At 41.3% G+C, this 16,956-nt stretch overlaps 1 protein-coding gene across 2 annotated transcripts in view; it reads left to right on the top strand.

Moving 5' to 3' along the window:
* LOC119661755 (protein gone early) overlaps positions 1-16,956 on the top strand; it is a 345,874-nt gene that overhangs the window by 35,270 nt on the left and 293,648 nt on the right. For both annotated transcript variants that reach the window (XM_038071224.1, XM_038071225.1), the window contains exons 2-5: positions 642-1,214; positions 10,259-10,449; positions 11,153-11,300; positions 16,316-16,477. In XM_038071224.1, coding sequence (XP_037927152.1) covers positions 992-1,214; positions 10,259-10,449; positions 11,153-11,300; positions 16,316-16,477 — 724 coding nt within the window. In that variant the 5' untranslated portion in view covers positions 642-991. The remainder of the gene's footprint in view (positions 1-641; positions 1,215-10,258; positions 10,450-11,152; positions 11,301-16,315; positions 16,478-16,956) is intronic.

The raw sequence follows: 16,956 nt of genomic DNA, 5'->3' as shown, positions 1-16,956 counted from the left end.
ACGAAACCGTTAGTCATTTTTGGTTTTAAAATATTAACTGATTAACATAGACAATCCATATATATTAGTTTATTTGTAAAGAACATATATGTGGACTTCAAAATAATCCACTAGTTCGAAAGTCATGTCTATTGAAGCGTTAATTAGAGGAAATTTACGTCTACATACTTGCGTATATGGAAGACACAATGAAATTGAACATTTGAATTTGAATGTAGGCGAAAATTTACTCTAGTCCTACTTGCAACCATATGTGCACAAATGGGCAAAGATGTTCGCTCTCAATTTAGCATAAACACGGTATTTAGTGCTTCCAGCTTTATTGATCTCTTGTTTTCTATTCTGCAGTACTTTCCCGATATTTGCCCATCCTTTCATTGGCGTTTTATTACCAAATATTCATCTCTCCATTCAGCAGAAACGTAGATTACCACCGGAATATACATGACCAAGCTTCTGTGATGTACATTGTGTTATTCCTTCCCCTAATTTTGGCTTACTCCATGAAAATCATCGCCAACACTTGCCTTAATTTGCTTTGTATTATTCCCTCAAAATAGACACAAAACATGCTCCACAAATTCTATTTTTAACTGCCAGATGAAAACATAATTAACATGTTTTTATTTTCTTCTTTGCAGGTGATGCTTCTTGTTCCTCGAAAGTGATATTAACCTCAAATGTCCCATTAACATCCTCAATGGAGTGTTAAGAATGCAGTCTGGGAATTTACGATTATGGCTTGAGTGATCATCACATTTTTAATAGTGCTCCCCATCCATACCTTTCCGGATTTCGTCATACACTACCGCATAATATACATACTCCGTGTGTTCGCCGTAAATGCTCGTAAATTAACAATTTGTCATTTCAACAAGGTTTTATGGTTATTCAAATCCACTTCGACGCTGGAAGCTAATGTTCGTTGTAATTGAGCAAAGATCGGTTGATTCTGTGTCAAAGATAAAAGGATCCGCGTGAAATTTCCGAAATGGGCGGTGGTAAACAGAAAGGGGCAAGTGATAATTCGGAAGTTAATGATGACTCAAAGAATGGATTTCGAGAGCCGCGAAGAGGAAGCCGCAACAGAGCAGATCGGAATGTGGAGGAAGCAAGGCCACTGAGAAGAAGTTTTGAGTCACGATCCAATCCACAGGCTAGAAATAGTATTAATGGGGCTGAAGGCGGTGGTCAGTCCGACAGTGAACCAAAAGGTAAAACGCTTTGATCTACCGTAAATAAATTCTAATTTTGTTGGTACTTTAAGACAATTTTTATTTATAGTTTATTTAGCTAATAATCTGTTTCTGTAAGTTTTTCGTTTCAAAGCCCTGAAAATTTTTTACTTTGTGAAGGCAAATATTTATCCCTATTTTCCACTGCCAAAGACTGAAAATAAGAATAGATTAGAACGGCTCGTCTGATTGGCTGGAGCTTATATAATTTGATGCAAAATTATTGGCAATTTATATATAAACTAACAAATAATAACATAAATTTAATTTATTTTTCTGCATCTTTTCTCGAAAACTGTTAGAGCCCCTTCGCAGCAAGCAATTATTCCTAGAAGTATAAAGATTACTTTTAGGCTTCCACTATCCTATATCCTACCTGATCTCTCTTAGTGACAGGCCCCATGATAGGTCAACCAAGAAAATGCATCCAATGTCCTTAGAAACAAAATGATCGAATCGAGTAACAAGTTTCGGAAAAATCCAAGAGCTTCCATCTCGAGAACTGGGCAAGGGTTTTTGCCGCATAAGTAAGTTAGTCTGAACAAAACAAATTCGTGTCTGACCGCTAAATATTGGCATCCTAACTGGAACAGGTCCTGTTGAGAACTGGGCAAGGGTTCTTGACGCATGGGCGGCGTCAGACGTAAGTAAGTTAGTCCGAACAAAACAAATTCGTGTCTGACCGCTAAATATTGGCACCCTAACTGGAAAGACCGAGGAATTCACAAGAGCCTTTTGGAAAAGGCGCATTGGAGTTTGCGTTCTGCAAGAAACCCAATGGTCTGCTACCAAAAGCTGCGACATTGAACACGAAGTCAATAAAAATGGCTATAAACTTCTCTATTTTGGTAGTCCACATACTCAATGCGCCGTTGGCATTGCCATGTCAGAGGGTTTCCATGATGCCATTTAAGAAGTTGAACGATTGGATGACCGGCTGATAAAGCTCACCATTATGTCAGCTGATTGCAGTATTCACTTCTTCACCGCATACACATCACAGACAGGTCGACCTGATGCCGAGAAATATGCCTTCTGGCAACTTCTCGATGCAAAGACCTGCAACGTCATGTGGGAAAAAGGCAGACGATAACAGATGCCATGGGGGAAAGGGGTTTGGAGCGCGCAATGAAGGTAGCGAGCGAACTCCGCCATGCTATTAACATAGTATGCTGATCCCAAGCCCAGGTAAAGGAGGAGGGTTTGAGGAAACGTACTGTGTACTATCCTCAGTAAAACAAAAATAAAATGCTTAGATCAGGGAAAGAGACAAATAGAGTATAGTTGGAGTTATTTCACTATGCTAAATCCTACCTGATCTCTCTTGGTGACAGGTCCCGCGACAGGACGACCAAGCAAATGTATACAATGTCGTTACAAACATGGTGATCAGATTGAGTCACAAGCCTCGGAGAAATGCTAGGGCGTCCACTTCAGTCGACGCGGCAGGACGGGCAAGGGTTCTTGACGCATGGACGGCGTCAGGACGTAAGCAAGTTAGTCCGAACAAAACAAATACGTGTCTGCACGCTAAATGTTGGTACCCTAATTGGAAAGATCGAGGAACTCGCAAGAGCCCTTCGGAAAAGGCGCATTGATATCTGCGCTTTGCGAGAAACCCGGTGGTCTGGTGCCCAAAGCTGCGACATAGAACACGAACGCGATAAAAATGGCTTTAAACTTCTCCATTTTAGTAGTCCACACACTCAATACGGTTTTGGCATTGCCATCTCAGAGGATGTCCGTGATACCATTAAAGAAGTCGAATGATTTGATGACCAGCTGATAAAGCTCACTATTATATCAGCTGATCGCACTATTCACTTCGTCACCGCGTGCGCATCATAGTCGACCTGATGCCGAGAAAGATGCCTTCTAGCAACTTCTCGATGCAAAGACCTGCAACGTGCCTGCTGATGACTATATTATCATAGCCGGCGACCTTAATCATCATGTGGGTAAAGGCAGACGGTAACAGGTACCCTGGTGGAAAGGGGGTTGGAGCACGCAATGAGGGTGGCAAGTGCATAATAGATGTTGCGGCCACCCATGACCTTGTACTTGTGAATACATGGTTCATCAAACGATTGTCTCATTTTCCTACATTTTACAGTGGAAACAGTAAAACGCAAATCGACTATATACTCATAAGATGCAAACATTTTACCACCGTCAAGCAGTCAAAGCAAAGCCGTTCCCTATGAAACCATAGCAGAGGGAGAGTCTGATCTGTTGCCAATTTGCGTGGAGTGAAGTCTTTTGGGTACGGACCAATGATGTTGATGATGATGAGATTTAAACCGCGACTTCCTTACGAGAGTCTTGTGCCCTAACCACTCTGCTATTGTGACATGTATGGGGCATATAACGCCAATCGTCAGGCATTGATTCGCTGTCCCATATTTTGAGCATCAGTTGATCAACCGCTGGGTATAATTGGTGGCCTCCCTATATACCCAATTCGGCTGTAATTTCATCAGCTCCTGGCGACTTATTGTTTTTAAGCCGGTGGATTACACGGATTGTTTCTTCTATACTTGGTGGTGGCAATATTTGTCCGTCGTCTTGAGTCGACGGGACCTCCAACTCGCCAATATTTTACTTAGTGAGCAGCTCATCAAAGTAGTCAACCCATTGCTCCAATATGCCCATTCTATCGGAAATCAGATTTCCTTCTTTGTCTCGGCAAGATGGGTATTGAGGTGTATAAGGCTTCATCCTGCTGACTTGTTTGTAAAATTTCCCCGCCTGGTGCGGTTGCTCCCTGTTCTTTTCGAGTTCACAGAGCTGTTGGTTTTTCCAGGCTTCCGTTTTTCGTCTTTGAAGTCCCTTCTCCATTCGATGGAGTTCGTAATAAGTCTCTACGCCTGCCCGCGTTCTTTGAAAATGCAACATACGCGGCAGGCAGCATTCTTCCGTTCCGTAGCTAGCTTACATTCATGTGTTGTGAATGGCTTCAGTATTCACTCTCACTTGATTGTCAGAGGGGATTCCAGACGGTGTTGTGACTGGACCTCGCAGCATTATGCCAACGGGAGAGTGATCCGAGTCTATATTGCTCCCCCCCCCATATATTCTTACATTCATCAAGGCTTAGAGGTAGCGGTGTTCGATCAGAGCACGTGGTCAATTTGCTTAAAAGTAGTCCCGTCTGGAGAGGCCCACGTATGTTTGTGAACAACCATTTCGTGCGCTACTGCTAATCCGCAGTCCGTTATCATTGGTATCTCTATGTAAGATAGGGGGCCGACCCGATGTGTCGCCTGAATATGGGCTCCGTCACTACTTGATTGTTGAAATCTCTAACTATAATTGCGATATCATACTTGGGATAGGTTTCGAGGATTCGCTCAACTGAGTCGTAGAAGGTATTCCTCTCCGACTGAACGTGAACGTTTATGAGGCTTATATTTCTAAATTTGCCTCGCAAACGTAGAGTGGAACCTTTCGCTTATATCTTCAAAGCTGATAATAGCAGGTTTCATTTTTTGGCTTTTTGACTAAGAAACCTCCTCCGAGTACAGGGTTTACTGGATGGCCGCTATAATATATGGTGTAATGGCTCTTCTCCAGGAAACCGGTCCCTGTCCAACGCATCTCTTGCAACGTTGTTATATCAGCCTTATATTGGGACAGGGTATCCGCTAGCTGCTGAGCAGCATTCGGTCTGTACAAGAAGCGCACGTTCCATGAGAAAATGCGCAATTCGTTAGTCCGTTGTCGTTGCCGGGTTCGTCGTTTTAAAGTCCATCCTGTCCGAAGCTCCTTTTGTGGCTCTATAACTTCGGTTTTCCGTGCAGGGTTGTTACTCCTACCCAACTCCCAACCTGGAGCACCAGTTGGTGCAGTTTGTCCCATTTTTAGACGCGGGAGACTCACCTTCAACCTTCTTCGTCTGTAGTTTTTCATTAAGAAAGAACTCCCAGCGGTCACCACGTGGAGGTGGAGATAGGGTTTGGTAGTAGAGCGGTTGGCGTTGTTTCAGCAGACGTTTCCCAGGCTTTATGCTCCATCGTGGGTACCAATCCCTGGAACCTAAACTATACTCTTTGACCATCAAAATATCTCACCTAAAAGGCAGGCGCTATCATGCGTCCTCTTTAACCTGGCCCTCGAGAAGGTGATCCGTGATGCTGAGGTGAATGCAAGAGGTACGATCCTCTTCAAGTCCACCCAACTACTGGCCTATGCTGACGATATCGACATCATGGGAAGAACCACCCGAGACGTTCAAACTGCCTTCATCCAGATCGAGCAGGCGGCGCGAGATCTTGGGCTGCACATCAATGAAGGCAAGACAAAATACATGGTGGCAACGTCAGCACCGAAGACGAATCAACCAACAACATCAAACCGCACTGGTCAAACACAAGCACGAACAAGAATAAGGATAGGGGAATACAACTTTGAGACCGTTGACAATTTCTCCTATCTTGGGTCGAAAATCACAACCGATAACAACTACGATGAGGAAATCCGCGCACGGTTGTTGTCAGCCAACAGAGCCTACTTCAGCTTACAAAGACTGTTCCGCTCGAAACGTCTCACCATAGGGTCAAAGCTCTTACTGTACAAGACTATGATCTTGCCAGTCCTCATGTATTCCTCGGAAACTTGGGTTCTTAGCAAGAAAAATTGCGAACTCTTGGCCGCGTTCGAGAGAAGAATCCTCCGAAGAATTTTTGGCCCCCTACATGAGGATGGACGATTCCGTAGCCTACACAATGACGAAATCTATGAGCGATACCATGACCGTACGGTTGTGGATAAAATCCGGCTCAATAGGTTACGGTGGGCGGGTCACTTAATCCGTATGGATGAAGATGATCCCACCCGGAAAGTCTATAAGGGCAATATCTATAGTAGGAAAAGAAGACGAGGCAGACCCTGCCTAAGATGGAGCGATGGCGTGGGCCAGGACGCCAGACAGCTTTTAGGGATATCGAATTGGTGGACCTCGGCGCAAAACCGGGATGTCTGGAGTTCCTTATTAAGGCAGGCCTAGACCGGATACCGGTTGTTGCGCCGTTGATGATGATGATGAAAAGGCAGGCATTATTTTATTATATTACTGCATGGTGTGATGGAGGGCTCTGGAAAGATATATCAATAAGAGGCTTTGGTTACCTTATAGATGAAATCGCTTTCTATTCCAACTTAACTTTGATCGTCCAGTGTCCGCTGTTCTATTCTTTGAGTTGGAGTAGTACGCTATTTTTCTGTATCCTCTTTACTCTAGCAACAGCAGCCTTTGTATCTTCTTATTAAGAATCGGCCCTACCCTTATCTAGGAATCCTTACCTACCCTTGTCCACCTAGGAAAGCGTACCTTTCATGAATATTAGAATAGGCTCCGGCTTCTTTGCACTTTTGATTAACGGCGATCCATTCTTTTTCTGTCTCCATCTTTGGTCATACTCCCACGAATTGCTTGGTTTTAGAATACACGTGAATGGAACTTGGCAGGTGGTTCTGCTTCCTACCCGTATTTTTTCGACATTTTTTAGGAGTCGGCTGCCCCGTGGCGGCAAACTCACTAAGAGTATCAAGCGGATGGTGTAGTGTTTTTTCCTTTGCGCACTTCATGTGGTGTTTCGATGGTCTTACTGGTAGTGTACGAAACGCGGTGACTAAGTTCTCCACTACCGAAGCACTAAATGACATAGTTCTACGTTGTATTTGAGGGGAGAGAGGGGAATAGATTCAAAAGAGGATGTAAATAAAAGGTACCGATTAACACTTTGACATCAATTGCAAAAGTTCAGCCGAAAAATTTGAAAGCAATCATTTTGCGTCTGTAGTTATCATATAGGGCCAATATATGTTTCGAATTTGGAGGTAGTTTGTTAGCCGAAGGTTTAAAATGAAGACTGCCTTAGAAAATTTATTGTATTTATTGTATAGATTAGATACTTTTTAGCCAATAAAAAGGAAAAATATTTTTCAAGGCAATCTTTCACCCGTATATAAAATTAATAATAATATATTACTGCATGGTGCAATAAAGGGGCTCTGGAGAGTACTCATCTTCCTTTTGCCATGACTGGCATTGAACTTTTGCACTCATTAAAGGCTACTATAATAGTAGCAAACGGGAATCCAGTGTCGGACTGTTCCTGATGGTTACTGCTAAGAGCGACAGAATCTTGATAGCGTGATTCCGGTCGAGATTAAAAGCAATACAATAATGCAATATTAAGTCCAACGGAGATTTCGGATAAAGTTGAAAAGGATCCTTCTTATGAGTAACTTACATACAGTTCAAGAGAGGCTTCCTAAAGGTGACATTGTGGTCGTGATGGGTGATCTAAATACCAAGTAACCTTGACTGGAGGATGTACATGGGTTGAATAGTTTAGCATCTTTTCTCAAATACTTCGGGTATGTTGATAACATCTACGTGCTCTCTCACCGCGTCAAATGGTTCTCACTTGAAGAAGAAGATAAGCTGAATTGGACTGATGATAAGTACTTGTAAAACCAAGATTCTTAGTCTGACTGGAAAACGCATTCTTCTTATTTGCATTATTGGCTAGAACATGGAGGGCAACGATCAATTTGTACATCTAGATAGTGTTGTTCTGCCCAATTTGAGGTCGCTCGACGTGACAATAGCGCTAAATCCGTCTTCTTTGGTTTGTCCAAATTTTGGAAATACACCTACGAGGAGACTTTTATGCTACTATATGGAAGTAGTGCATGTTACCCGAAACCTCCTCACTTTCATCAACTCATGCCTGTGTTATGTCCCAGAGGTATTCTAGTCTAAGATAATAACAAATGAAAAACTTGGTCGGCGTATGGATGGATGATGTCTTTTTGGGTGAAATTCAATAAAATGAATAGTCCTTCATACGCAATGCATATATGAGCGATGTACAAATGCAACCATCATGTAGTTAAATATTCTTACCTAAAAAAATTCACAAAACCTTCCCTATCCGATGCGGTCTTGCGGCTTCCGAGTTGTTTTGTGTAGTAATTTGATTGTGGAGGGTAGAGCGTTAGGTGCAAGGGAAAGAAAAAACATTGTAGAAGAGAAGAAGCGAATGAGAAGTATTTAGTAACACAAAGTAAATAGTGGATCCATCGAGTTTAGGTAGGTATCCGTGACTTCTCTGAGGAGCCCAATTGCCGCTGTGGTGCCCCACTTTGATGCCACAATCTCCTAAGACCGTTGCTACTGAGGAAAATCTAAGGGAAGCAGAATACAATTGGTTCAGTGCTTTAGAGTCAAGCCGCCTCAGCAAAGAGTAGAGTCCCACTCCACAGCCAGAAACCTCTTGAGGCCCCAAAGATTTATCTACCTTGTGTCCGCAACCTGGCTTCATAGAAAGAGAGTTCCCCTTTCCCCTTTCTCCGTAACTTCGGCAATATGAACTGTAGGCATGGCCCCCTATAGGCCAATCTTTTTTTTCTTATCGCGTTTACAAGCGGGGTCAGCACGACGTGATCGGTTTCGCCATTTGGCTCTATCGAATGCCTGATCTGGGTGCAATCTCGAGGCTTTTAAATCCCCATTCAGCGTATCAAGCCTTTGTTTCGCCCTGCATTTTGGTTACTTACCATCGACTTCGTTGTTCGGACCAATCTTCACAAGTGAATTCTCGTTGCCGCGAATTACGTGTCCATACCATTGCAGACGCCTCTCTCGCAGTTTTTCCACGATGGGTGTAATCCCATATCAAACGCGGATATCCTCATTTCGGATGTGATCAACACGTGTCACACCACTAGTCCAACTCAACATCTTCGTTTCCATTACCGCAAGAGGCCGCTCATTTTCTTTATAGTCGGCCAACACTCAGAACCATAGAGAGTAACAGGCCGGACGACATTGCGGTAAATCATATAGGCCAATGGTGCAAACCACACCGTTGTTCGTGTTTGCACGAATGCATTTGCATCCGTCTGGCGGAAAATTTCTTATCATCGGGTCTTGTTAAAGGAGGGCCACATCCTCCTTAACTTAGAGGTGGTGAGCCTTCCCCAAGTCAGCAGCTGTTAAGTAGTAAGAGTAGATTCCATCCTTCACCCTCCGCCAGCAACGGAAGTGGGAAGTGTGAAAAGTAGAGCGCCCCTCCCCTGGTTTGTCCGCACGCTCATTCTCGTCTAAAGTATGTTCATATGATCGAAACCCAGAGCATTGAAACTTTGAGCGTATCATCCAGACGCCACAAGCCTGCAGGAGGACACCACTGAGTATAAATCCCTTAATCGTCACTTGGCTGTCTGCCACAATGACCTTGTTGCGCTTGGCACTCAAATCATGCCCCAACCATCGTCAGGTATTCAGTACCGACACCACCTCTGTTTGGCATACACTGGCGAATCCTGGAAGAATGTTCATACAGCTCAATTACAAGTGTGGCTATGGGGCAGGAGTACATTGGGAGCATCAGCCGAAAAGGAATGGAAAGCCCTCATAACACCTGTATACGCGGTTCTTTGGTTTCTATTAAACTTCGTTCTATTGTATTTCTTACTCAATTACGATATAAGAGAACGTCTTTCCTACATAATCTATTCAAAGTGAAAAATCTGTTTATATCTAGAACATGTAAGCCATTATAAGCCACTTCTATCACCTTTTACAACAAGCAGGCAATCCTGCAAGTGGATTCTTTTCATTAGTTCTTGGGGATGAATAAATTTATCGTTTTTTTCACTCTAAATCGATCTGCGTATCTGATTTTGAATGGAATTTTGGGAAATTCCATAAGCGAATACCATTGAACACTGAACATTTCTTCTTGACACCATCCAAAGATATTCAAAAGTTCCAAATCCGAGATCGCTCTGACCTCCTTAAAATTCCAGAATCGTTTCAAAAAATAAATGCTTGGGTGATTGAAACATGGTCGTGTGAATGAGAAAACTGCTTGCTTTCGTGAACTTTGAAATGGAATTTCCGAATATTTACTTTACAGCAAAATAAATTAAGTTTCTCTTAGGAAAATAAAATATATAAAATTTGCACACGTTAAAATATTTGACTCTGCTATTTTCCCATTTCTTTTCAGGATCTTGCGGGGCCTTCATGTCACTACTAGAAATGCCCAAGCGGGCACAATTGCCGTTTTTAATTGCCATAATTTTATGTGTTATATTTCTTGTGATACTCATCTGCCTAATTGCATTCTGGCCAAGAATTCCCCACTACATGACCGCCGATGTCTGCACAGACAAAGAATGTATGGATGCCAGTCAACAGGTAAGTTTTAGATAAAATGGTGGAACATTTGCCTAAGAAATGTGTCTGTTATTCGTATTTTGAACGAAACGCGAGATTCTTTTGGAGCCCGTTTATCATATTCGCAAAAAGAAAGCAAATAAACTGCTTCTAAATGTAAAACAGAACCTTCCAAAATTATTAAGAGATGAGTTTGCAAATCTACGTATCTCGTAGTTGAAGTATTTACCGGTTTGTTTGTAAAATCTGAGACAAGATGGGATTTCTGCCGATAATACGATGTTGACCAAATGACTAACTGCTCGTGAACATGCCAGCATCAAGCTAACAAGAATCTCACAGAAGTCATTAAAATTATATCAAAATATTTACCTACTCTTATTGCAAAGCAAAGTCGACTTGGCCCATTGCCAAAGTACATCTTAATGTACTAATTGAAAGAGTCAAAAAGCAAACGGAGAAACACTCCTCCCGCATTGACCCATTCCAGCTAATCTGACTAATCGTAATGACTTACGTAAAGTTAATCAACATCTCACTTGAATTCAACTTAATCGTTCCGGATGAGTTAAATATTGGTTCTCCTAAAAATAGATAACGCCTTCCTCTTGAATCGATTCATTTCTTCTAAGCAATAAAAGATGGCCCCGGGGGCAAAAAGATTTAATGGCATTGAAGTGGTGGCTACGTTTGACTCTTGTATTTGTTTGCATTCATTTTATAGATGCTGATATGGACTAACCTGAGCGCGGATCCTTGTCAGGACGCGTACAAATGGGCATGTGGCAAATTTGATGAGGAGTACTCCAAGCACAGTTTTTATGGTTACAACAAGGGAGAGTGGAATTTCAAAGCTTATCAAGAATATAAAGGTAAGTGCAACGATATCTTATTCGTGATGTTAAGTGTTAAGTCAATTATGATAAGCTGCTTTGCAGTACCTTATATCCCATCAAACCATTTATGCAGGGTCTCCCCTTTATGATGGTAAAAATTTTAATGATGGATAGAACCACTTGTTTGAGGAAAATTGGTCCCTGGAATGGGCTCTCTATCTTTTACCGTTACAGAGTTAAAGCGTTTTTCGTCAATAGTGTCAAAAGCTTGAATTTCAATATGCATTATTGTAACGGTACTTTAAACTTATGAAGTCAATAAAGGTTGCCCATTATATTAGATTTCAAATGAGATGTACAAATGATGCGCTTAACTGTGGAAAATTTGGGAATATTACGTATTACATGCCAGAAAATGTGACCTTGATATGGAGGACAATCACTTGAATATGGTAGTTTTAGTGTTTTGGCGCATTAATTTGCCATTGTTCGCATTTAAAATTACCACATTTAAGTGAAGTTTGAACAGTTATATCTTCGAAATGAAGATGATCTTTCATCATCATCATCATCACCAACAGCGCAACAACCGGTATCCGGTCTATGCCTGCCTTAATAAGGAACTCCAGACATTCCGGTTTTGCGTCGAGGTGCACAAATTCGATGTCCCTAAAAGCTGTCTGGTGTCCTGGCCTACGCCATCGGTCCATCTTAGGCAGGGTCTGCCTCGTCTTCTTTTTCTACCATAGATATTGCCCTTATAGACTTTCCGGGCTGGATCATCCTCATCCATACGGATTAAGTGACCCGCCCACCGTAACCTATTGAGCCGGATTTTATCCACAACCGTACGGTCATGGTATCGCTCATAGATTTCGTCATTGTGTAGGCTCAGGAATCGTCCATCCTCATGTAGTGGGCCAAAAATTCTTCGGAGGATTCTTCTCTCGAACGCTGCCAAGAGTTCGCAATTTTTCTTGCTAAGAACCCAAGTTTCCGAGGAATACATGAGGACTGGCAAGATCATAGTCTTGTACAGTAAGAGCTTTGACCCTATGGTGAGACGTTTCGAGCGGAACAGTTTTTGTAAGCTGAAATAGGCTCTGTTGGCTGACAACAACCGTGCGCGGATTTCATCACCCACTTTCGATAATTCCCTTTAATATTCCAGGAAAACTGTGAGCAGTCACACGATCGGCACTAGCAGCTTCTCCTTGCACTCGAATGTTATGTAACGAATATCTCGTTTTAAAGCGCATGAAAAATCCGCGACTGGCAGAAAAAAAGTTTGTTTCTTCACTATTATTCTCGCCATGTTTATTTTGCAGTGTGTTGATGATACTCAGCCCCTTATTTTGAATAATAGCCAAACTTAGAGGAACCCGTCGCTGAGTTTGATTTTGAATCCAAGTGTACAAGAGTTTTTCCATTTCACAAATTTAAGCATTTCTTTTTCGTATAATAGTGCCGTTTAAAGAGACAGAAGGTAGAGCTGGTAGGAGGTTTTCTTTATCTTTCAATATTGTTTGTACGGTCGTGCGTGATAAATTAAGTTCTCGTTCTATAGATGAAGTCGGACAACCGCGATCTTTCAGTTTTAAAATCATGGATTTAATCTCCATTGTAATTGTCTTTCTTACTCTCTTCTTCACTTTGCTATTATTACCTTGTTTGATGGCATAGTTAGATTAAAATTCGCTTAAATATGTATGGAAAAACAAAAGTTGTCAAAAATGGAAAACAAGTCGGGAAACCGGAAGCTTGACGCTTCAGTTATAAAAGGTTTTGTGTTTCCCTATGTGAGGAGCATTCACTCGAGATATTGAAATCGCTCAGTTCTGGGCAGGTTACTGCCATTGCCAGAACTGAGCGATTTAAATATCTCGAAGGGCAGGTTACCCACATTGCCAAAACTCAGGGATTTAAATATCTCGAGGAGCAGGTTACTGCCATTGTCAGAACTCAGAGATTTAAATATCTCGAGTCAATGCTATCTGCCAAGCCAATGGAGAACTGCGCAATGAAATTGTTTCACACATTTACGCAACCTGGATGAAGTGGCATTTCCCAACCGGTGTTCTTTGTGATCGACGTATCAGCGCACGTCCCAAATCTAAAATTTACTGCAATTTCGTCCGTCTGCCGCTCTCTATAGTTCTGAGTATTGGCCGACTATAAAGGTCAATGAACGGCACCTTGCGGTAATGGGGACGAAGATGTTGCATTGCCCTGGTGGCGTGGCACGTTTTGATTACGTCTGAAATGAGAATATCCGCGATCGATATGGGTTTGCATCGATCGTGGGAAAACTGCAAGAGAGGCGTTTTCGATGGTGTGGTCACGTAATTCACACTAACGAGAATTCAACAACCAGTATTGGTCAGAACATCGAAAGCAATGGTAAGCAACCAAAAAGCCGATATGCTGGATGTGGATTTAAAGGTCTCAAGATTACATCCTGATCAGGCATTTGATAAAATAAAATGACGAAACCGATCATCACGAGCCGACCCCGCTTGTGAACTGAAGGCTGAAGAAAAAGAAAAAGATGTGAGGAGCGACGAGTGCACGACAGCTCCGTGTAATGTAGCTAAAAATTCCATTGCCCTCTATTTTCTAGAAAGCGATTTAAATAAATCATTTGATGGAAAGCCCTGTGTTGATAATGGTCAACCTCATACGCTTCACGCTCTGAGTTTAATATTATTAGCGAATGAAAATAATTTAACCAACATCAAATATAAAACAAGCCGGGAAACCGGAAGCGGGACGCTTCAGGTACGAAAGGTTTTGTGTATTTCTTAGTACGTAGCACGTAATATATCCATATATTATGTGAGAGTATCCACTTTCGGGTGATATTGACATTCATAGTCTTCAATTTTCAAAGAAGCAACAAATTTGAGGTATTATAACTTTGTTAGTGATAGTGCGATTTCCACCAAACTTGGTAAGATCATGCTCTATATTATAGCCTATATCACTGCAAAATTTCATGGTACTAGGATGAACTTAAGGGGGGTTTCTAACCAATTACAAAAAATTGTAGTAATATACTATTATTAACTTTATTTAAACAGATATCGGCATGGAGGGTATTTCGGAGCCCAGGCACCATATAGTGCCTGGGCCTCATGATTTTTTTCAGATTTTTCGGTTTGGTAGTTTCTGGGAATGGCCCCCTTAAAGAAGTGATCACTTTCAACCCCCCGCGCTCCCCACCCTTCCAACGAATGACAAAACTAAGATCGGCTTTGAAAAGTACTAATCGAGACCTTTAATTTGATACCCCACATGACTATATTTGATGAAAAAAAATTTTACACCCCCTTTTGCATGTATGGGGACCCCCCCCCCCTTAAATTCGGCGTAAAAGGATGTAATTCACTGTATGCGTGAGCGTTCACAGTTCCCACCTTTCTACCAAATTTGGTGTCAATCGCTATAACCGTCTCCGAGAAAAATGCGTGTGACGGACAGACAGACAGACAGACAGTAAACCGATTTTAATAAGGTTTTGTGTTTACACAAAACCTTAAAAAGAGCTAGGGAGAATTAGATTCTTCTTGAATGGAATTTTAATATTATATTTCACTGGAATTTCAATTATTCTCGTTAATTATGACGTCAGCATCTTATTTGTATGGCTTAGGATGCTGTTAATTAGCACGAAATTGATAAGTTTGAACTGCTATAACTTTCCCACTAATAGTTGGATTTTCACCTGGCAATGCACATGCACGAGGCTGTCCTCTAAGTCGGTGCAAAATTTAGTACACTTAGGATGAACTTAAGGGGAGTTTTTTAGTCTATTTCTAAAAGTTGATAATATACTATTAGTAAATTGTTTGAGCAGATACCAGAATGGGACATCTCTCGAAGATTAGATTTCACATAAGTGTTTTACACAAAACCTTAAAAAGGGCTGCAGATAAATAGATTCTTCATAAATGTGACTTTAATATTCCACGCGAATGTCAATTATTCCAGGTAATTATGACGTCAGCATCTGATCTGCATGGCTTTGGAAGCAGTAAACTCGCGTGAAATTACTAAGTTTGAACTGCTATCACTTTGGCCTTAATTCCCTGATTTCCATGAAATTTAGCACATATATACGAAATATTGTCCGCTATGCTGGTACAAAATTCGGAAGTCCTAGGATGAATTTAAGGGGGGGGGGGGTTTCAGTAAATTTCTAAAAAGTAGTAATATACTATTAGTAAGTTTATTTGAGCAGATATCGGAATGGGACATATTTTGAGGCCTAGATTTCATCTAGGCGCACCACCTTGATTTTTTTCGGATTTTTATTTTGGGTAGTTTCCGAAAATGAGTCCTGTCTCACTTCAAATGCGTACATTTTGACTCCTTACTCACGCACTTTGCAATTTATGCCAAAACTAATGTCAGTTTCGGAAAGTACAAATCAGGACCTTTCATTTGATACCCCACACAACTATATCCGGTGAAAAAAATTTTTGCCCCCCCTTTGCATGTATGGGGAGCCCCCCTTTAAACTCCACCTAAATTTATGCTACTCACTGCATGTGTCAGTGTCGGTGAACAGTGTCAAAACATTGTTCGACGTAAATCGAAACGACGTAAGCCGAGGACTGCCTACATTTACATATTCTCCTTTTTGACACTTCCGCCAGCATTTTCAAACTTCAAATGGGAGATACGTATTATCAATGCCGTACACTCAAATTCGGCCCCGGAGTGAAAACCATGCACAAAAACTGGCCCTGTTGCGGGAAACATTATTTTTTCTTGAAATTTTCTGTTTCCCATTAGTTTGGGAGTATATATCTAAGTAGATATATAAATGTAGAAATGTTTGTGATTTGCACCGAGAAATCAATCCTTATGTTCCGACTTAAAGGAATAGTAATGTATGCAATAGTTCCCCAAAAGTTAAAAAAAAACCAATGAGAAGCCAAAAAGTTCGAGTTAGAAATAATTCGACTTAAAGGAACTTTGACTTGGGAAATTCGACTTAAAATGTAGTATGTATTTAGTATATATTATTCTATTTAATTTCGTTCCAGAAATCCTGGAATTGGACCAGTTCATTTCACAACTGCCGTCATCGGCTCTTTCGTATTCAGCACCATCAATTCTAAAAGGACTTTACAAATCGTGTCGCGACTTGGAGACTTTGGACAAAGCCCAGGCGGAGTTTCTTCTAAAAAAAGCTATGCATTCGTTAGGTAAGTGAATTTGATTAAGCTTTCCTCTACCCATGGTCGAAACCCTCAGTGAGTTCGCCGAAAGTGTTATACACGCTTATTGTTTGTTCAAATGGCAAACAGATGGCAGAAATTGAAATCAAAAATATATCTAGCAATGACAACAACCTCTATGGTCTGTAATTGTATAGAGTGGAATCATGGAAATAATGTGGTCTTTGGCTGCATATCGTCCTGGATTTTTTTATAGTAAAATTGTTTTGCTAGTTTTTGGTTTATTTTTCAATAATGACTTACATCTAAAAATTGGTAGTTTATTTCTAGCATAACGAAGTATTAGACGTAATAGTGGGGTATATGCGTATGCAGTGTTTTGTGCAGATTATGGTTTTGGGAAGGAGAACTAACTCGTGTTAAGCATCAATCATTTTTCCTGATACATGTTGGATTTTTTAAACTGAAATGTACCTTAGCGTATTTTGAGATTACCATATTATTTT

Source organism: Hermetia illucens, chromosome 1 (assembly GCF_905115235.1).
Source record: "Hermetia illucens chromosome 1, iHerIll2.2.curated.20191125, whole genome shotgun sequence".
Classification (NCBI taxonomy): domain Eukaryota; kingdom Metazoa; phylum Arthropoda; class Insecta; order Diptera; family Stratiomyidae; genus Hermetia; species Hermetia illucens.
This window is presented reverse-complemented; position numbering and strand designations above follow the sequence as displayed.